The following is a 22,025-nucleotide window of genomic DNA, read 5'->3' as shown; positions in this document are numbered from 1 at the left end:
CCCTCTTCCCTATATTTTCTCAGTCTCCTAGATGATTATTTTAGTCCTTCTCTCCTCAAACCTCCAGTACCTCTTCTCCCATATTCATAGCTCAGTGATAAGCTCAAGGCCACCAGAGCCTCACAAATCCTCCACTGCGTCTCCCACAGACCACCCTCCTGTGCTCTGCCTCCTCACCCTTGTTATGAAAGAGTTATCTTTGCTGCCATCTAAAGTCAGTCCTTCAACTGAGCTCCCAGGTTCCATCCCCTGTCTCTACTCAGAACACATTCCAATGATTCTCCTTTTTCTCTCAGCAGCCTGAAAACATGCTGTTATGTCTCCCCTCTTCAAAACAAGACAAAAGAAAAAAACTCCATAATTTCTTACACCAGTTACATCCCCATTTCTCATCTCTCCTTTTTAGCAAAACTTGTCAGAAGCTTCCATACTGGTGTCTCTGATTCAGTTTTTGCGTTCAGCTTTACTTCTAAAGTTTTGGAAACGTATTGAATAAAATATCAACATTCCCTTGTGAATGTGGGTTATCACGCTGATGCCTTTAGGGCCTTTGAGGAGACACATGTCCTATAAATTTGATCTCAGACTCCCGTGCTTTCAGAGTTCTGTCAACTTTTTATAGTTTTTCTTCACAATTCTTCACTGACTGTCACTTCAACTATCATAAATTTGTCTGCCTCTGTGGTCTGAAGACTCTAATGACCATTTCTAATTTATTACTTGAATCTGCTGTAGCTCAAAATGCAGATACTCAGACTGATAGATGTAAAGCAGGGGTGGGAACATTGGGCCGCAGGTCATGTTAAGGCCTGTAAAATCAATTGGCCTAGCTCTGCCAAAGCTTGGGAGTTAATTAAATGTTTGACCAAAGATAGCAGGCTAATTTTTAAGTTGATAATTTTGTATGGCCCGTGAATGATGTTATAAATATCCAAATGGCCCTTGGAGGAAAAAGGTTCCCCACCTCTGGTGTAAACCTAAAGGGCCCTCAATGCCAATTAAATAAGCTATTAATGGGGCTTGAACATTTTTTTCTTACTTTTCTTACTTTTGTCTGGACTTTCAAGAATCCAAGTTTTGAGGTTCTAGGATAAGTAACATTCAGTTGGGTGAGATGTTATAAATATCGCTTAGGTCTTAGGATTCTGCCATAATAAGCATTTAGTAAGCATTTATTTAATAAGAGCATATATTTCCTAACACATGGAGTAGCTGCAATTTCTGAATTTTCTATTTATACATTCTAGCACTTATCTCAAACTATGACAAAATTCTTTTCTTGACTTTCCAACCATCACATTTTATCCCTGCTCAGTGAGTGCTGTGACAGCAGTCAGTTTTATTGATTACGCTAGTAGTGCAGCCAAGAAATAAAGATCCCAAATCAAGGGCAGTTGTATTTCTTTTTAATAGCTCTTCCATCCAGCGTCTCATTTCCATTCCTACTGTCTGTGATTCCAATCTGTATTATCTCACGTCTGGGTAATAAATTTTTAATGGCTTCCGTTTGATTATACTTTAGACTTATAGTCCAAGTGTCCCCAACTGGCCACAAACCTACCTTTTTAAACCTAAGAGGACATTACATTAACCTTTCACTTCCATTAGTTTTCTTTATCTTTCAGCTTTTTGATGTTTACTATATTTTAGGCAAAAGGCTAGACACTTTACATGCCTTATTTTATTTCCTCTTCTTAATTCCATTAATTATTAATATTATCATGATTTTACAGATAGAAGGTAAGGCATAGAAAAGTAACTTGTGTGGGGAACACAGAACTAGAACGCAGCAGAACTGAGATTCAGACACAGGTCTGATTTCAGAACCTGTGTTCTTAGCCGCTGTGCGTCTACCAGTACTCTAATACTGACCTGTTCATGAGTTCCTGAAAAATCATTCATACTTTTGCTTTCTTTTTTATGGTTTATGATAGTTTGCCTGCATATCTTCTTTTTCACTTAAGTCTTCCCCTTCATCATCAAGCTCAATTATACCTTTGAACTCACTTCCTCTTCTGTTCTGGGTTGTCTGTCCTTTTGAAATCACTGAGTGCAAGGATAAGATGCTGTTTCATCAGGGCATGTTATGTGTGCGTTGCCTTGAGTGTTCCACGTTATTTTCCCACAAGGTCAAAGACAAACATGATGCATTTAAATAGACATTTTTCTATTTCTTCTTGACAGATGTATTGGAGATGGCAGCCTTATAAATCCAGACTCATGGTTCATATGGAACAATGATTTCCAAAGAAGACAAAGATTTATTACCTTAGCTTTTCCTTCCTTCATATTTAGGAAGTAAATTTAAAAAATTAGAAAGGAGAAGATCTCGTTATTTTTCCTCTTTAGAGAAGTTTCCTGAAATAAACAACTGAATAGATGAGGCCTCTATTTTAGTAACTGTAAGGGGGCTTAGAGAATGTAATTCTTCGTATACACAGGCTAAAGTATTTAGGACTGAAGGGTCGTAATGTTTGCAACTTACTCTTAAGTCATTCAAAAAGAAAAAAATATATATATGTATGTATGAATGTGGTGAGAGATAGAAAGCAAATGTGGGAAAATGTTAACACAGGGTGACTCCTGGTGAAAGGTATATGGGTGTTCAATGTACTACTTTTGTAATATTTTCGTGGTTTTAAATTTTTTCAAAGTAATTTTTTAAAACTTGGTAAATATTTTAATATTTTAAACTTATAGCTGAAATAGTTTGTAAAGTTTCTAGGTCTTAAAATTGTTATTATTTGAAAAATATTTAACTTTCCTTTTGCCTGGCATTTGATATATACCCATGCAATATTTTGAGTAAATATAAAATGACCTGGACACCATATGTGTGTGTGTGTGTGTGTGTGTGTGCGTGCGTGTGTGTGTGTGTGTTCAATGTATGTGTGCTTTAAGCTTTCTGAGGACTATGGTGTAAGATACAAAGAATTTTAATCGCAGGAATATTATTTATAAGATATGTAATTCCATATCACCTGTGTGTTTCTGACTTGGAGTCTCTGATTTTTTCTACCCCATTTAAAAAACATATTTTTATTGATTTCAGAGAGGAAGGGAGAGAGAGAGAGAGAAACATCAATGATGAGAGAGAATCATTGATCGTTTGCCTCCCACACACCCTACACCAAGGTTCCAGCCCGCAATCCAGTCATACTCCCTGACTGGGAATTGAACCATGAACTTCTGGTTCATAGGCCGACGCTCAACCACTGAGCCATGCCAGCAGGGCATCCTACCTCATTTTTACCACAAAGAAAAAGCTTTTTGTCTTTCCTTTAACTGCCTAAAAGGATTGAGACAGGGGCTTGCACCAGGAAGAGAGTTTTATCAGAGGTAACTTTTTATATCAGAAAGACTTACCTGCATGACAGGGTAAACATCTGTTTAACAAACATTTGCTCTTCTCATCTACCCTCGAATTGTCTTCCTCCCTTTGAAACTCCAGCCCCCTGTGTACCTCCTCTTAGCTCAGGATGGTCTATACGCCTCAATTACCTGATGGCTCGGGTGGGAGGTGAGGGGTGTGCGTCATGCCTTTGGGGATCCTGTACATATGAGATTTGTTTTTTTCCTGTTAATCTGTCCCATGCCAATGTAATTATTAGGCCAGTAAAAGAACCTAGAAGGGAAGACAGGAAAACTTTTCTGCCCTTATAGTTTCATGCTTTTATGATACATCCACATATGCCTTCTTCTTGGTTATTCATTATTTATCCTCCCACCACTAAAGCTGGACGTTAGACTGTACTTCATTGCTCCGGGAAGGTAGAGCATAAAAGAACCTTTCTAGAATAGTAAAATTCTTGCCTGAGTTCGATAGCTTAAACATAATGGCTTTCAATGGCAAAAACAAGTGCTTGAGCCTAGCTGGCATGGCACAGTGGTTGAGTGTCGACTCATGAACCATGATGTTGTGGTTTGACTCCCAGTCAGGGCACATGTCCTGGTTGCGGGCTCGATCCCCAGTGTGGGGCATGAAGGAGGCAGCTGATCAATGATTCTCTCTCATCATTGATGTTTCTATCTCTCTCCCTCTCCTTTCCTCTTTGAAATCAATAAAAATATATTACAACAAACAAACAAACAGAAAACAGGGGCTTCAGAGAGAATATTTTTTAAATTTATTTTTTGAATTCTACTATCTTGGTTTTAAATATCAACACCAAATACTAAAGGATACAGAGCACCGAGTCTTTCTACCACCTATTGAGAAGCTTAAGGAGGTGATACCCTGAAAGCAAATTTCCTGAACTTGGTGAGAGCTAAATATGAGAAGGAACCATTGTGTCCCTTTGGAACCTAAAACCCACAGGGGAAGGAGGAGGTGAAAATCACCAAGGAAGTTTGGGGGATTGGCCAAGCAGAGGTGATTCTTACCTCAAATCCTAATATGCAGCCCAAGGAAAGGGCGGGTCTAGCAAAAGTCATATGCCCTGTTTGGTGAGAGGGGGCTGGGTAGCTGTGGTGGAAGGGTATGCTAGAAAGAGGGTCTGAGTCAGCCCCAAATCTGTCTTCACTCCCAAGGGATGAGGAAAGACATGGGAGGGTTTTCTATGCTTCCCCGAGAAGGTGGCTCTGAGCAGTCAACGTGAAACGGTGTTGTGTGGATGAGAAGCATCTGGATTATCTATCTGGCCCTGGTAGCTGGAGAATATGAAAGTGTTTGCAAGCTTTGGTAGGTGCTGAGCCAACACCTGGCCGAATGAGTGAAATCTCACAGAATTACATGTTCATCTCCCTAAATGCCCTCCACTCTGATAGTCCAGAAGCTGCCCCTGAACCTAGATTCTATTGGAAAGGAGAGGAAAGGGCAAAGTAAGTAAGAATTCTTAAATGATTTAAGTTGCATTATTAAAAAAAGTGTCTGATTTTTAAACCAAGCAAATTAAACATATCATTTTATGTAGAAGTCATGAGCTCCGAGTTAAGTCATAGAAACATAAAATTTCATTTCTGCACATCTGAAATTTGTTTCCTAAAAATATGAATTTTTTTTTTTTTACCATGTATTGTATCTGGCTTTGACCCTCTTAATATCAATGATGGGGCAGAACTATTAAAGTGTGTGTGTGTGTGTGTGTGTGTGTGTGTGTGTGTGTGTAAGAGTTTATAACATTTCCCTCCACTCTCAGATTTCATGACAGAGAATGCTGGCATTGCCTTTTTAACTTTCTCCTCTGAAATCCTTCCAGACGCAGTGCTTTCTGAGGAAAAAAAAGACAAAAACTGAGAGATGAGTGCTCCTGACAAAATCAGTCAGAATAGAAAACAAACCTTGTGCCCAAGAAGACTGTGGGGCAAGGGGCATGTGGGGTCGGAAGCGCATCGGGAGCGAGGGCTGAGTGATGGGGAAACGAGAGGCAATACCGCGTCCACACAGCCTTGGATCAAAGAGAGGAGAGTCTCAAAGGCTCCTGGGGATGGGAGAAGGACTGAGAAGAGGAGAGGATGTGGCACTTCAATAAGGCTTGTGTGGATCATTTATAATGGATTATTCTTTAAATCTTTTCAGGGGCACAGGTAAAGGTGAATCCTCTTGTTCTAGATGCGTTTCTTTAAATGCAAACCCATTCTGGGCCTGGACTGCATATGAAGGCTTTCTAAGGGTTTCACTGAGGTCATCAGCCAGCGCACACAGCCTTTGCCTGTTTCTTGCCCTGCCTCTATATTTCAGGCTGCTGCTGATCTCACCGAATTTTTCTTTTCTCTCTGAAGGCTTGCTCTCTGTCTTCAGACACTATTCTTATCCAACACTATTTAGCATCATCCTTTCTTTGATTTCTCCACAACACACTGCCTTGTTAAGTTCCATTCTTCTTGAGCACTGCCACATTCGTTCTTCTTCCTTCACTGATCTGCTTAGGCGTTCATTGTAACTGCACCATAGGCAGAATGTTGAGGAGATACAATAACGATAAAATGTTTGGCTTTGAATTATCTGTTCACATTTTATTCTATTTTTTTTGTGTGTGTGTGTGTGTTAACCCTCACACAAGTCTATTTTTTCCATTGATTTTTAGAGAGAGTGGAAAGGAGGAAGGGGAGGGGGCAGAATGCAAAACACATCAATTGGTTGCCTCCTGCATGTGCCCGACAGGGCCGGGGCTAGAAACTGCAACCCAGGAACATGCCCTTGATGGGGAATGGAACACGAGACTCTTTGGTGCGTGGGCCAATGCTCTAACCACTTAGCATACTGGCCAGGGTTCTGTTTACATGTTAATTTAATAAATTATAGCCAGTGTCTATTCATATCTATCCACCTTAGATTGTGAACACTTAGAGGGAAGGGAATAAATCTATTTAATTTTTTTTGTGCAGCCCCTCCTAAGGTAATGACTATAATGAATGATGAAAATAATATTGAGCCTGCTATATATACTTGCTTAGAAACTTTGAAAAATGATGCCCAAGACTCAGTAGCAGTACAAAAAGATTAGTATAGATTTTTTTGGCATTAAAATGGATTTGATAGACAAATGATTTGCCACATTATTTCAGGTCAACACTGGGGATAAATGCTCAGCTGCTGAGAAAAGTTATCGAATTTTAACAAACAAACATAATCCTTCTTTCCAGGGAGCGTAAATCCCGCTGTCAGCTAAAAGATCAGGGTAAGGACTGCAATCAGAAGAGCAGAAATAAAAAGCTAAATTTAACTTAGCCAAACCAGCCACCTCTCTTGATCTTAACACAAAGAGGGAGGTTAAATGGAGGTTAAGAGAGCCTAACAGAAAGTTTGATTGATGACGCCTTCTTGTCTAAGTTTGAAATGTGTGAGAAAGTAGAAACGTTTATAAATCATGAAGCAGTTTTGCAGTTTCCAACAAACCAGATCCAATTAGGAAAGTGAAAATGGTACATCTTCTGGACTATTGAAAATGAGTCAAACATTTCTAACCGGCTCTGGGAAAACCCTATTAAAATATCAAAAGGCTGGGATGAGCCAAGGACTATGAGAGAGGAGGATGAAAAGCAAGATAAGAATCAGAGGTTTTGTGAGCAAACAGAATGACAGCCTGAAGAGTGTTCTATTTCAGAACCCAGTGTCTGATGTATCTGGGAACTTAATCCATTTTGTCATTAATTTATTCTTGCAATATGGGCCCTGGATAAGAGCTTTCAAGAAAGCTTTATGGGACAGCTAATCTGATTTCTCTCAGTAGATCCAGGCACATACATTTATATATTTTTTAAAAATTTATTGATTCATGCCCTGGCTGGTGTGGCTCAATTGGCTGGAGCGTCATCCCTTACACCAAAAGGGTAGGTTTGATTCCTGGTCAGGACATATAGCCAGGTTGTGGGGTTCACTCCCCAGTCGGGCGTGTGTGAAAGGCAACTAATCTATGTTTCTCTCTCATATCTCTCTCTTCCTTCCTCTCTCTAAAATCAGCATTTTTTTATTAAAAAAATTCATGTTTATTTGCATGTCTTAACATAATGTTTTTTTAAAAATATGTTTTGGTGTGTTTTTTAGAGAGAGAAAGGGAGGGAGGGAGAGATAGAAACATCGATGAGAGAGAAACATCAACAATGAGCCTGCAACCAGGGCATGTGCCCTGAGATGAAATCGAACCCGTGACCTCTTGGTGCAGGAGTCGATGCTCAACCACTGAACCACACAGGCCAGGCTTAACCTATAACATTTCTATTTCAAGTCTGTAAAGAAATATTTATCGTTTAAATGGCCACAAAAACGTGCAGGTTCCTAGTTTCCTTACCCTGTGAGATGTTGGAACCATCTTACTCATTACTGCAAAAACTAGCCCATGGATCCTGGTACCCACACAGTGGGTGTGTACGTGCAATCTGCATGTAGTATGTTAAACAGCTAACTAGCCTCTATGAAAGTTCTAATTCATGAGGAGGGAATATTAGGGAAAAGAGGTGGGTAGAAATAAGAATTCTGGTTGCAAGTTTTGGGACCAGGAGAGGAGAGTTTCTCTTTGTGTGTATTTTGTCAGGACATGTGGTGAGACTGAGGAATAGAGAGAATGGTTAAGATAAAAAAAGGAGAAATTAAGTGCTGGGGAGAAAGAAAGACTGGTTCATTAGAATTGCAAATTAATACCCCGGTCATGGGAGGCCAGGAAAGGAAATTTTTCTGGGAAAAGGACAGGAGGTTTCATTTGGCACTAAACCATCTATATGTGGGAGAAATGAAAAGGAGGAGAAACAGCACATAGCAGGATTAAAAGGAGGTGAGATGGTGGCTAGGGAGACTGTACCTTTCACGTACTCACTTCATCTCAATGCCTGGAACAAAAATTCAATGACAGCCTCATCCCATAGGGTAAATAGGAAATCAGACTGGCATGGGACTGGATAGCTTACTACCGGTGTGGGATTTATTCGCTACCAAATCATGAACTGTTGACGCCTTTGGGTAGCTTTCCCCAACAGCAAAGATGCATTGTGTTGCTTCTCTAAGTGTCCTCTCCATCACTGTGAAGTTGGAAAGCATGCCACTGCATCTCAGGGAGGTGTGTGTGTGCTGAGGTGGGGAGAAGGAGGAAAAGAGCAAGTTTAAGGTGACTCTACTCAGTGCGGACAGTCTCAGCTGTGCCTCATCTCTCTGGCACCAGCCTCGGCATAGGCAGAAAGACAGAAGACGTGGTATTCTTTGGGGGACGGGGGAGGGTGAGGAGGGATGGGTTATGGGTGAGGTTAAGCACCTAGGTGTTTGGTGCCCAAGCTATTTTGGGAGGTATCTACAGAAGAGAAAGCATCTGTCTGACATGAGAAGCAGAGTTTCTGATTGGCTACAAATTGCTCCTGAAAAACTGGCAAAGCTTCTTCCACTGTAGCTTCACTGGACACCCATATAGCAATGCTCAGTCTCATTCTCAACCTTCAGCACACAAGGCCCTCTCATCTTAGAGAGATGAGCAGATTAATGATCCGCATGGCTGTGATGGAAAAAGCCTGTATCTTTAAAGACCATTTGGTCGTCCTGGGAATAGCATAGGAGCATGGGCTGGAGAGGGAGAGGGTGGGGAGATAGTGAAAACATCCACTGATCTTAATCTTCTCTGAGAATTTCATAAGCCCCTTTCATTACAGTCTCTTTGGGCCTGACTGTAAGCATGGACTTGGGAAGATATAGTTAGAACCCTTCTTTCCTCTGAGCATTATCTCCTTGATTATGAGAATGATTTAAAATGGATACCTACCAGGCAGGTATATGAAAAATAATCATGCTAGTTTAGTATGTTGGCAAAGTCTTAATCTATGAAGCTAGGATTTTGGTGGATAATAAATTTATTTTAAAATATTTTTAGTAAATAATTATTATTATTTTTAGAGAGGGAGTGGGACAGGGAAAGAGAAAGAGAAATGCCGGGGTTCTTGGCCCAGCATCAAGAAGGGGTCAGGAATCTGGAGAAGGCTGTGTGTAGATTTTAAATAAGAGTCCAGAGACGAAGTATAATTTTGAAAGGCATTTGGGGGTCAGAGGAGCTTAGCTAAAGGAGCTAAGATCCAAGATCTAAATTCTCAGGTCTCCTCGTCCCAGGACCCCATGCTTTTTATTAACACAATTTGTCCTGAGGCAAGGCAGAGATATACACTTCAAATGGTCAGAGTTGAGTACAGAGTCCATTGTCAGAATGGGGGAATTAGCCTACGGCTGTTCAGGTGTTTGGCCAGTAGGAGGCAATAACATGTAGATTAAGATGCCTTTTAGCTGTCTGGCAGCCAAGCAATAATCCCTTTTCAGGTTTGGGGAAATGCCTTCAGCCATTCTCAACAGGTGACTGACTACATGTGTGACTCAACTCTGTTGAGTCCCCAAGTTTCATCAACCTTTTGATGAAACTCTTGAAATTATGACATGATGGATTCGGTCTCCGGCAAGAAACATCAAAACGAGAGTGGAACATCCATCGTCTGCCTCCTGCATGCCCCCTACCAAGGATGTGCCCTGACTGGGAATCCAACCAGCACCAGTGCACAGGATGATGCCCAACCAACTGAGCCACACTGGCCAGGGCAATACATTTATTTTTATACTCTTTAGTCTAGGTCCTTCCTATTTTTAGGTGATGTTTTACCCTTCTGATATTTCCTGCCCTTCTTAAACTACATATGAAATTTGAAGACTCAGTTTTAAAAGTGAGTAAAGGATAATAGAGCTGAAATCAAAAGGGAACACAGCTATACAACCTCAGTTTATTCTTATGTAAAAGTGAGGGAATTGTACTCTATAAGCTTTAAGTTTCCTTTGAACTCAAAAAAAGTCTAATTTTATGAAATTTAAAAAAGTACTTGAGAGACACAAGAGGAAACTGTCCAACCAGACAGCAATTCACTTGAGACGTAGAGTGCTGGAAGACAGAAAAACTCTTCGTATTATTTTTGTTTAAATGAATTAGATAAGAGTCAAGAGAAAAGACTATTGGGAAACAACAGCACAACCAGATGTTTTAATCAATGAAATAGGTCATATAATTGCATGGCTTATCTGTTCAAGTGGGCACTCAACCCCCTAACAAAAACAAAAAGGTATTTACACTCTCAGCTGCCTCTTAAACAAAAGGATGGATCTGCCCAGCCAGTGTGGTTCAGTGGTTGAGCACAGACCTATGAACTGGGAGGTTCGATTCCTGGTCAGGGCACATGCTCTGTGCCCTGACCAGGAATCCCCAGTGGAGGTGTGCAGGAGGCAGCTGATCAATGATTCTTATTTTTGTTTCCATCTCTTTCTCCCTCTCCCTCTCTGAAGTCAATAAAAGTATATATATATTTTAAAAAGTGAATTTTTTTTTAATATATTTTTATTGATTTTTTACAGAGAGGAAGGGAGAGAGATAGAGAGTTAGAAACATCGATGAGAGAGAAACATCGATCAGCTGCCTCCTGCACATCTCCCACTGGGGATATGCCCGCAGCCCAGGTACATGCCCTTGACCGGAATCGAACCTGGGACCCTTCAGTCCGCAGGCCGACGCTCTATCCACTGACCCAAACCGGTTTCGGCAAAAAAAGTGAATCTTACATTAAAGAATATATAATGTAAAATTCTCTGCTGTCCTTTTTTTGTAGCTAATCACATGGCTGATATTTTGGTTCAAGAGCACCTGACTAAAGGTAGACCTGGAACTGAGTTTGGACACAGGGGCTAAGCAGAGAGAGCTGTGTTGTTCTTCATTACGGAATGAGAACTTGACTTCCTAGAGCAATATGGGAGGGGAAAGTGAGGGGGAGAGAGATGGAGAGAGGAGCCGGCACAATGACTAGAGGCAAAGGGTTCTATGTGGCCTAAAGCAGCCAGTGAAAGAGCCCCAAACTTCTCATCCCAAAGAATAATTTATAGACATTTTCTTAAAAGCACTGATTATTTTTAAAAGACAAATTCATTATTATGGAAGATTTAAGAAATATAGTGACCCTAGTTAATTTAGATAGTATTTAAATAATTATACAATGGCCCTAGCTGGTTTGACTTAGTGGAGATGGAGCGTCTGCCTATGGACTGAAGGGTCAGGGGCACATGCCCAGGTTGCAGGCTGGATCCCAAGTGTGGGGCGTGCAGGAGGCAGTCAATAATTCTCTCTCATTATTGATGTTTCTCTCTCTCTCTCCCTTTCCCTTCCTCTCTGAAATCGATCAGCCGCCTCCTGCACATCTCCTACTGGGGATGTGCCCGCAACCCAGGTACGTGCCCTTGACCGGAATCGAACCTGGGACCTCTCAGTCCGCAGGCTGACGCTCTATCCACTTAGCCAAACCGGTTTCGGCAATAAATAAAAATATATTTTTAAAAATTATACAATAAATCTATGTAACAAAAAAATCAAATATCTAAAATATTATACAACTACTTAATAGGATAATACCGATTCTAACCCAAGTAGAGGGAGACCTCACTTTATTTATTTATTTTTTAAAATATATTTTATTGATTTTTTACAGAGAGGAAGGGAGAGAGATAGAGAGCTAGAAACATCGATGAGAGAGAAACATCGATCAGCTGCCTCCTGCACATCTACTGGGGATATGCCCGAAACCCAGGTACATGCCTTTGACCGGAATCGAACCTGGGACCTTTCAGTCCGCAGGCCGACGCTCTATGCACTGAGCCAAACCTGTTTCGGCGAGACCTCACTTTAAATGGTCTTTTTTCCACTCAACCATTATCTTTGATGTGATAGAGAACAAAACCTGAATTTGAATATTCACAACTTGTCCCTGCTTATCTCCAAACAAGGAAAAGAGCATTTGGTTTCAGTAATGGACTCTTGTCATTCCAATCTGGGTGATGGGTGAAGGTGCAGAATTGAAGATGAGACAGTACTGGATCACTATGTATAAGACAGGAAATACAGCTACTGGGGTTGTGAAGATAATTAGAGAAGAGGATATCCAAGAGGAAGGAGAGGTAAGCTAGCACAGGAACTTCCTACATATGTAGTTCTGTGCCATGTGCTGCAAACAAATATGCTTTCTAAGCAAAATCCTGGGGTCAATACAGATTGAGTCTAGTTTTCTATACATTCAAATTATTTACATGTGTTTTCTAATTCATGGGTTATTGGTGTGCACTGAGAAATGTATATAAAGCAGATGGTACTAGCTCATAGGAGGAGGTTTATAAACACCAAACATGGATTTCTCAAACTTCCCTGGGTTGGGGAGGGCCTCACTCTGAGGTTGTAGAAACTGTTTTTGTTTGGATTTACCAATTCTGTGACCTGGGGCTGGTCAATATTTCTTTATCATGCAATCATTAAAATGGAGAAGTATCTAACTTGTCCAAAGACCAATGTGCTAGATCAGGAGAACTGTCCAGGTCCCTTTTAACTATAAGTTATTATAGCGTTAGAAAGTATTAGAACTCAGTCATATTTTACTAGCATAGGCCTTTCAAAGACACAGACTTGGATTGAAATCTTTTTTGCAACACTTACTAGGGGGCGATGCCAGGTATGCTACTTAATATTTTTCTTTTCTGTTTCCTATTTTGTAAAGTGAGAATATCTCTTAGGATTGTTATAGATATAAAACCAGATAATGCTTCTAAGGCAATTAGCACAGTTCATGGTCTGTGGAAAGTAATCAATAAAAGGTAGATATCAAAACAACACCCAAAAAATAACAATAACAAAACAAAACAAAAAACACGAAAAAAACCAACCACACCCATAACCACAATCAGAGGGCTTGAAATCAAAATTATATACATGCTTACAGTTTTATTCAGACAAAAATTAAATCTAACTAGAATACCAACTCTAGGCATTTCACTTTAACAAGTTTGTCCTAATGTGTGAAATTATGCTTGTGAAGCTATTTAGTTCACAAATGTGATAACTTGTTTTCCTTTATATGAATGATGATGATGAGGCACAGACTTGTTAATTTTCTATTTGAAACTTAAAAATTTGACACTATATTCATAGTAAGAATAATACAAAATTGTTAGCAACCTTTACAAATACGAGGTGAAATAGTAGATACTTCTGAAAAGTTTATTCTTCTGTGTTTTGGAGGTGGGCAAATACATCAGTATTCTACTTTTCCATGTATGAATGTTCTGTTTTTCATGTACTAGTGGACTGTTCTGGAAAGGCTCTCCCTCCCCTTTTTCATGGTTAAAGAAGAGAATTACTAGGAGACACACCAGTGCCAGGACCCAAGGCAAAGACCAGAGGTCTTATAAGTATCCACTTGGAAACGAAAAACGAGGACCTTACCCAGTCCTTGGCCCAATATTAAAGTGGGTTCAGTTAATATCTGAGCCCCTTTTATGTCCTGTTTCCTCACTTGTTCCTTTCCTATCCAAAGTATTCAGTAAAATGATTGCTTTTGCTGAATGATGCTGTTTAGTAATGAGCAATTGCTGATAAGGACTTGTGATATGACTCTTTCTGGGGATTGCTTTTGAACCTTGCAATATTATAGGCTCCTAAAAAGTTGCAAAAATAGTTCAGAGAGGTTCCTTAACCCTTCACCCAGCTTCTCCTAATGGTAAAATCTTACGCAACCTTGGTATATTTTCAAATCTGGAAATTAACATTGGCACAATACAGCTAACTAGGCTATAGAGGAATTTTTTAAGAATGAAAAATCCTCAAGGTTTAAAGGATACCTTTTCTGAATCTTAATGTTGCTACTCTTGGTGTGCGCTTGTCTCACTGTTTGGGAATCCTAGATTAATATTCTGTCTTCTCCACTCTCCCCCTTCAGTGATCACCCCTTGGTCCTACTGCTTATTAGAGTAACTGGCATCCAATAAGTAGTTTTGGTTAAAAGGGCTACAAATAATTGCTCAAGTCTATAAAGGGCTTTCTGTTTTTAAAGCCCTATTATACACATTATTTCTACTGAGAATGTTCATGGTCTCGGGGGAAAAACATGGACTTTGAAAGCATTCAAATCTTGACATTTATTGGCTTGAGCCAAATGTCCTTGGGCTTGTCTCCCTCCTGTGCTTAATTGTATCTATATAATCGAGTCATTTTGAAGATTCAGTGAGATAATTTATGTAATAAAAAACTAAAGATAGGAGATCTAGGAGGTAGATAGGGTAAAAGATTTTACTGCCATTTTACAAAATAAGGCTCAGAGCGGGTAAGTCGTTGTCAAAGATCAGCACCTTAGGTCAGCTGTCTTCCATGACAACTGTTCCTAGGCAACAGGAAAGTGGATTAAAAAACAAATGAATAAACATAATTGCAACAACAATCATGGGATTAAAGGGATTTAAGACTTTTCTTTTGTCACTGTTGATTTCTTTTGCTATATGTGTAAGGAATCTTCTGTTAGGTGGTGTTGGGTAATGAGATAAATTAAATGGTGAATCATGGGTGTAGGTTGCTATTTTGTGGTTAAATGCCCCTCCACTCCACCTACTCAGTTGACAGTAATATAGCCAGGAATCTTGCTTGCCAGACTGGGCATCAGATGTTTATACCCTCATTCTCCATGGAAGGCAGAGAAGGATGAGAACATGGAGCTCTCAAGTACTCACATTGCATTACAAAAACATCATAAATCAAAAGTACTTAAATTTTAAAAGTTGGAAGGTTTTAACATTATCATCATCATTATTATTTTCTCCCCCCCACTACCCTTTATAGCAAAAGAACAAAAACCCTTTTATTTTTTTCCTGGTCCAGGATCTAATCTGATACATTTAATTCTTTAATTATGTTTGTTCCTTAGTATCCTTTTTTCTTTTTTTAAAAAAGTTAATTAAATTTATTGGGATGACATTGGTTTGCAAAACCATACAGGTTTCAAGTGTACAACTCAACGAAACATCATGTGCACACTGCATCATGCGTCCATTACCCCAAGCAAAATCTCTTCCGGTCTCCTTTCTCCTACCCCCCTTTGCCCACCTCTACTTAGCCCCCAATCTCCTAACAACCATTTTCTATTTCTGGTCATCAAAATAATTTTTTATTAACAAAAGACAACATGTAAGCATAGAACCTTTTTTACAACCTGAAATGATGGTAGCACATTAGCCAAAGTTGCTTCTCAACTTGTCCTGAACATCTTTTACATACATACCCTTGAATTCCTCATGCGTATTTTGGAAGTACTCCTTTGGCTTCTGTGATCTATTCATTTTATTGAAATGGAATAGGAGATGGCAGAATACGTTATTGATTAATGAGGAAGTTGGTGGCAAATCTCAAAAACTCTGATAGCTTAAGCACTTGCATTATAATTAGAAACCTTCAATTTCTGGTGGGGGTTTGCAATTTCACCCCTCCCCTCCACCCAGTTAAAAAAAATGGGAATGTCAGTAATCAAGATAACATACGGAGACAGCGAGGAACTGGAACGCTTCTCCAGGATTCTGAGTAATTTTTTATTTTTACTTTGATGCTCTCACCTTTGACCATTACAGTGAGATATACCAGAGTTCAGAAGGCGAGAAGGAAAGACAGGAAAAACATCACCGTGGTGTGTCACACGGGAGAGTTTGGATTGAAATCTACTCTGAGCTATTCCTCAATAGAATATCTTCGTGTAAACAAACTTTTAAGAGACAGAGGAATAGGAACATGCTTGGGAATTCTCAATTTGTTAAAGCTTAATCATTTCCAGCATCATAAGGTATTAGAGGTACCCAGAAAGTTTTCTTTCTGATTCACTTTGACTTTGTCATAATTTATTACACACGAAACAAAAACACTTGATTTCTACTTACATAATGTAATTTAACTAGGCTTTAATGCAGAATGACTCTTTCCCTGATGAAAGAAAATTATTCTGAAAAATAAACTACAGCACACAGAGAGACAGCAAAAACTGTCACTAAACCAAAAGTCAAATGTCCACTGGGAACCCTCGTGTGTCTGTGCCTTTCATGGCTTTGCGCTTTCCCTTATTTTTCTTTTAAAGGAACAGCGAGGAACCTTGCGAATTAAAAAAGGAGTTTTCTGAACGCATTTCCCTTTGAGGAGGCACATCTATGATATCAAATCACAAAGGACTAGGACAGGAAACGTTACAACGACACAGAAACTGGAACACATGTAAAGACTTCCCGGGATGTTTCAATGGGCATATTCCTTGAGCTCAATCTCTTTAAGGACTACTCCTCTTGAAATATTACAGAATTACTTATACAATATTGCTAATACCAGTTAGACGAATTGGTTGCTATGAAGCATAGGTGTCTATGCTTGCTAGTCTTGCCTAACTACTGACCGACAATATGTTCCAATTTTTAATAGAAATACCAGACATGTATTAAGAAGAATAACTCTGAGGTGAGATTACAATTTCGTCAGAAAAAGCATTGTCATCTTAAAAGCAGAAACGTAAGCAACACACACTTGTACTTGTGATAATTTCATAAAACACTAAGGAATAGAAATTCAATCCTGAGCATACTTACAATATTTTCCAAAAATCAAGATGTAGAAGAAGACAGGACCAGATGTCATCTCTTCCTTTCTGAGAAACTGATTATGAAAAGTGAATACAATTTAATCTTGGTTTCTGAGTCGCATACAGCTCACGGTGGTGGTGTGCTATTTCTGTCTGCAATCTTAGCAGCTATAAAGCAGTGCTCCTTCCTTTCTCTCTCATTTCCTCTCCCTCTCTCTTTCCATTCCCTCTTCTTTTCTTCCCCCCTCCCCTCCCCCCAAGAATCTCTTCTTCTTACCGTCCTCTCTAAAAGTCTTAATATCCTTTTTACCCATACGCCCCACACACCCACACGAACACTGACAAAGCTGAGCAGCGAGGAAAAGTTTCAGACAGAACATACAGGCTCTTCTTGACACTAAACATCTTGTTTCCATGTCTGTGACATCTACAAATGAGGGTGTGCACAAACCCTGACAAATGTCCGAACTGATCAAAGTCACACCACAAGAAAGAAATTGAGCTGGTGATATATTACAAACAAACAAACAAAATCTACCGCGCCCCCCTCCACCCCCTCATGAGTTGAAACTAGGAAAAAAGCAGAACAACAAAAATCAGGGCAAAATGCCTTTGTGGAAGTAACAAACGGTAAGGTAAGAATTAAAGTGTAACTACGTCATTCTTCTATGATCTGCCTGAGTTTAGACATTTGAGTGGTAAGACATTGTTTGAATAAAGTACAAAGGAATAAAAAAGAAATCTTAAATTTCCTTGGGCTCGTGAGTTTTACTGCAAGTGGAGACCACGACCTGTCATGGGTTGTGGGGAAAGCGTTCCTGGGTTTGAATGACAACCTGTTACGCAGAGGGAGCTGAGCCCTGGCGTTCTGGAGGGAAATACCTCTCCAGACAGGTAGCTGTGTGCATCAGCCCAGTGCATACTGAATGCCTGGCAAAGGTCCTCGCATATCACAGGTGATTAGTAAAGGGCAGCCATTCATAGGATGATAGTTTTTTATTATTTTTATCAGCAGGTAAAAGAGCATGGAATGCAAATAGCATTTCCATGGAATGCATTTTCTTTTAACTAAGGCACATAATTCTTATTTTGAGAGATTTGTTTGTGAGGTTAATGTCTCCTAACCACTCTTCAAGTAGAATCTATTCACATGACCTATCCTTATATCATTGACTTCAACCTCAGAAGCTTATTGGTGGCTTAAAGGTTATATTAACACGACTTTCCCACCCTGTGGAAGTAATTAATAGTAATGATACAGAAATGATATATAGGAATCTCCATAAGTTCTTATTCATCGATCAGTAGATTTATTTCATGATGACACTGTTGTTGTTTTTTGGCAGAAATGTTTATGGTTAGCTGAGTTTAAATGTTCATTTGATGTTTATAATAAGCGTTCATTACGTGTTTCTTATTTATAATAATACTTGAAACATTTTAAGTGGTTCGTTACTTTTTATTTTAGAAACAGGGTTTCCTGGAAAGATACTTGGGACGTGTCAAGGGCAATATCTGGAGGGAGACACTTAAGAAGCTTCTCAACAGCAAAGCCAAGGAACTTGCTTTAGGAATTGTCTGGCATAAAGTAGGCTATTGAGAGAGAGTTTTCAAAGAAATACTTGCTAGTTTTGAACATGTTGCCTGAGCTGATATCACAGATATATACAATTAGTGGTCCAGTAGCCAGGCAGGGCTCTTTAACAATATATACATGCAATGTATTTTTAATATTAAATTATCAGTGTGAAACTTCAAAATAATTTCTCATTTCACTCAGATTGTCTTAGATTTTGCTAAAATCTAAATATTTATTTAAAGGAACAACTTTAGATTTTAATTTTTTAAGGATACCACTTATTTTTGGCAGGTACAGTAAGCCTGGAATATTAGTTTCATTTAGTTATATTGGTGGAAGACACCCAGGAGTGAATGTACAGCACCACTGCTATAAATCACAGCAGGTACACTGGTTGGACAGGAGGATTTTTTAAAAATAATTTTTATTTTTCAATTACAGTTGACATATAATATTAGTTTCAAATGTACAACATAGTGAGTAAACACTTATATAACGTCTGAAGTGATAATCCTGATATGCCCAGTACCCATCTGACATCAAAAATAGTTAAAAGAGGATTTTTTTATTGTGAGGTGCTGTCCTTTGCATTAAAAGATATTTACCAGCACCTCTGGCCTCTATCCACTAGATGTCGACAGCACTCTCTACTTGTGGCAATTAAAAAAATGTCTACAGATTTTTGATAAATGTCCCCTGGGGGCCAAACTTGCTCCCAATTGAGAATGACTGCTAATGAAAGACCTCTGAACAATGTTTAAGTATTGATTTTTTAGCAGATAATTAAAATAGAATTCTTCTCACCTAAATTTGAGTTAAAGTGTCTTCTCATTTTTTTTGTTTTTTTTTTTTTTTGTTCTGGAGTTTGAAGTGATGCATTCGTTTTTTAAACAATCAGATGGTGCATGTTCCTAGCCTTCTCTTCCTGCCCACACTGTTCAATTGCAAACTTGCTCTCTGGGCCTGATAGAATCTGTGATGTCATTGCCCCTGTTTGGCTGAGCCCCTTGCGGCTCCCCTTTCTTATCTTGGAATCCCTTTTAAAACCTTGTTGAAGCTCTAAATAATAACAAAACCTTCTATTTGAAAATTATTTCTCAGAAAAATCTAGTGAGTCAAACCAGACAAATATTAACCTGTCTGTATTACCTAGATTCAAATTTCGAATCTTGTGTTTTTTTCCATCCAATTACCACGGAAAAATATTACTATGCTCTTCAGTATCATATTTTAAAATATGGGTGTTTGTTCATGCTTATGAACCTATTTGCAACCATTATTTCAACAGTAGAAATAGCCATTTTATTAAATGGTTGTTTGATTGTAGACCTGGGAAAATCTCAGTGAAAGAGGTTGGTAAAATCTTTGTCAGAGTATCATAATGTAGAGATATTAATAAATTAAACCAATTCATAAATTAAGAATCAGAGCAATTTAAGAGCTAAAATGCATGCTGTCAAACTAGTCATCCTATAGACCCATTTCTAATTGACAGCTGTCAGTCAGGCAACACTCTAGAGATACCTATCATCTCTAAGTCACACCAAAAGATGATGCTTTGTTGTCTCAACTTAGCATTAGTTAAACAATTCTGAAATGAATAAGTACAGGTATTTCAAAAGATATTTCATATAAAATCTAAACAATTTTGCCCTAGGTAGAAGTGAACAGAGTTATTATATCATTTTAGCAGAAAATGTTGAGCCAAATCCCATGGGGATACATGTGTTGCCTTTGAGGGATATAATAGACATAACAGAATTGTGATCCTCTGCAAAATTCACTGTGTGAAATTAAGGACAGAGTTAATAAGTTTAATTCTCTCTCTCTTATCTATCTCCATCTATCTATCTATCTATCTATCTATCTATCTATCTATCTATCATCTATCGTGTTATGCAGTAAAGCCAGTTGACTGCATTTGTTAGTGCAAACTGTGCAGAGCTTAGTACTATTAACATTGCTTTACTTGGTTTCCCCAAACCCTCTAATTAAAGACATTCAAGTTTCAGGCTCATTCTATCTAGATAGAGTCTCACTAGTTCAAGCTGACACTGTTAAAGCAGTAATACAGTCAGTGACTGAGCCGTGGATGGGATCTGGAAACTAAACTTGCTGTTTCATGTCACCAACCGTGTGCTCTCTGAGGAGCCATCTTCCTTTTTTCCCCACAACCCACTGTGCATGCTCAGTCATTATAGTTAGGCTTCAGTTCCCTCAGACGTCTGGAGGACACTTCCGCTCCCCTGTTGTGATAGGAGCCTTGCCTCTAACCCCAGCCCACTCGTCTACGATTTAGCTTGCTCTTCACTCCACGGGTTCAATCCTGCAGGAAATTTAGTGCTCGTAGCCCTAGCCTACTACTCCCAGTGTTCTCCCCTTTAGGTACTATCAGACTGCTGCCTGTGCCTCTTCATGGCTCACTTGAGACTTCCTGACTTATGCAAGGGACATCTCCTACAGACTGGAAGGAAGAATAAATTAGAATGGTAAAGGTGGCTTTTGCCAGTCAAAGCAGTAGACGATGGAGAATTCCAGTCCTAGTTTTGCCACTGATTATACATATTACCTCTGATAAGTCACTTACATGCTTTGGTTCTCAGATGCCTCACTTGTAAAACAAATCGTTGATCTTCCAGGTGCATTATAGTGCTGTCATTTTATACAATATAATACTCTGTTTCAAAGTAATTTATAAATTAGTTTGGAGACAAAATGCATGCATATGAATTACTTAAAGTGTGTTTTAATGAAATCTCTCAATGAATGCAAATTCATTCCATGAACAAATGTAATAAAGGAGATAGGAGAGCCATCAAGGAGACTGGTACAGAATACTGGGTGGGGTCAAACTATGGAAGATTTTTTCAGAGGAGAAAATCTATGTAGAGAGTGTGAAAGACAGAGAAGGTCATGGGTTGATAGAAAGTAACAGAAACAACACTGCACTTTAAAAACAAGCGAGTGCCAAAGATAAGCATGTCAAAATCGGAGGTCTGCATGAGTCCAGGTCAGAGAGTAAAAATAAATGTTAATGGAGAGCTACGAGTAATCAGTTATTGAAGAGTATCAAACATTAGGTTGGTTAACTTATATATAAAAGTAGATATTAATTTCTGAGCAAGGAGTTGACATAATCAAAAGGAGACCGATAAAAAAGGCTAGTCTTACTTGGCCAGTGGTTGAGCATCAACCTCTGAAACAGGAGGTCACAATTCAATTCCCAGTCAGGACACATGCCTGGGTTGCAGGCTCGATCGAGGCAGCCAATCAATGATTCTCTCTCATCATTGGTGTTTCTATCTTTCTCTCTCCCTTCTCTGAAATCAAGAAAAATATATTTTAAAAAAGATCAGTCTCATGATCATGTGGTGCAAAAGAGAAAGCAGAGGCTTAGGGAGATGAGGCTCTTGTGTAACAGAGGCAAGTCAGCTATTATGGTCTAGTATGACTAGAAAGGCATGCAAACACAAGCCATTCTCAGGAGAAACACTGTCTTAATCATGAACACACTTAGACTTAAGAACAGGGATGTCCAAAAGAAATACAATGTAAGCCACACATGCAATTTAAAATTTTCTAGCAG

At 39.1% G+C, this 22,025-nt stretch overlaps 1 protein-coding gene across 1 annotated transcript in view; it reads right to left on the bottom strand.

Annotated features, from left to right (window-relative positions):
* Nucleotides 1-17,098, bottom strand: part of RXFP1 (relaxin family peptide receptor 1) — an 86,675-nt gene extending 69,577 nt beyond the window's left edge. Inside the window, exon 1 of the mRNA XM_081093209.1 lies at nucleotides 16,868-17,098. Coding sequence (XP_080949335.1) covers nucleotides 16,868-16,916 — 49 coding nt within the window. The 5' untranslated portion in view covers nucleotides 16,917-17,098. The remainder of the gene's footprint in view (nucleotides 1-16,867) is intronic.
* Between the last annotated feature and the right edge of the window lie 4,927 nt (nucleotides 17,099-22,025).

The sequence above is a fragment of the Myotis nattereri genome, assembly GCF_964212035.1.
Source record: "Myotis nattereri genome assembly, chromosome: 5".
Taxonomy (NCBI): domain Eukaryota; kingdom Metazoa; phylum Chordata; class Mammalia; order Chiroptera; family Vespertilionidae; genus Myotis; species Myotis nattereri.
This window is presented reverse-complemented; position numbering and strand designations above follow the sequence as displayed.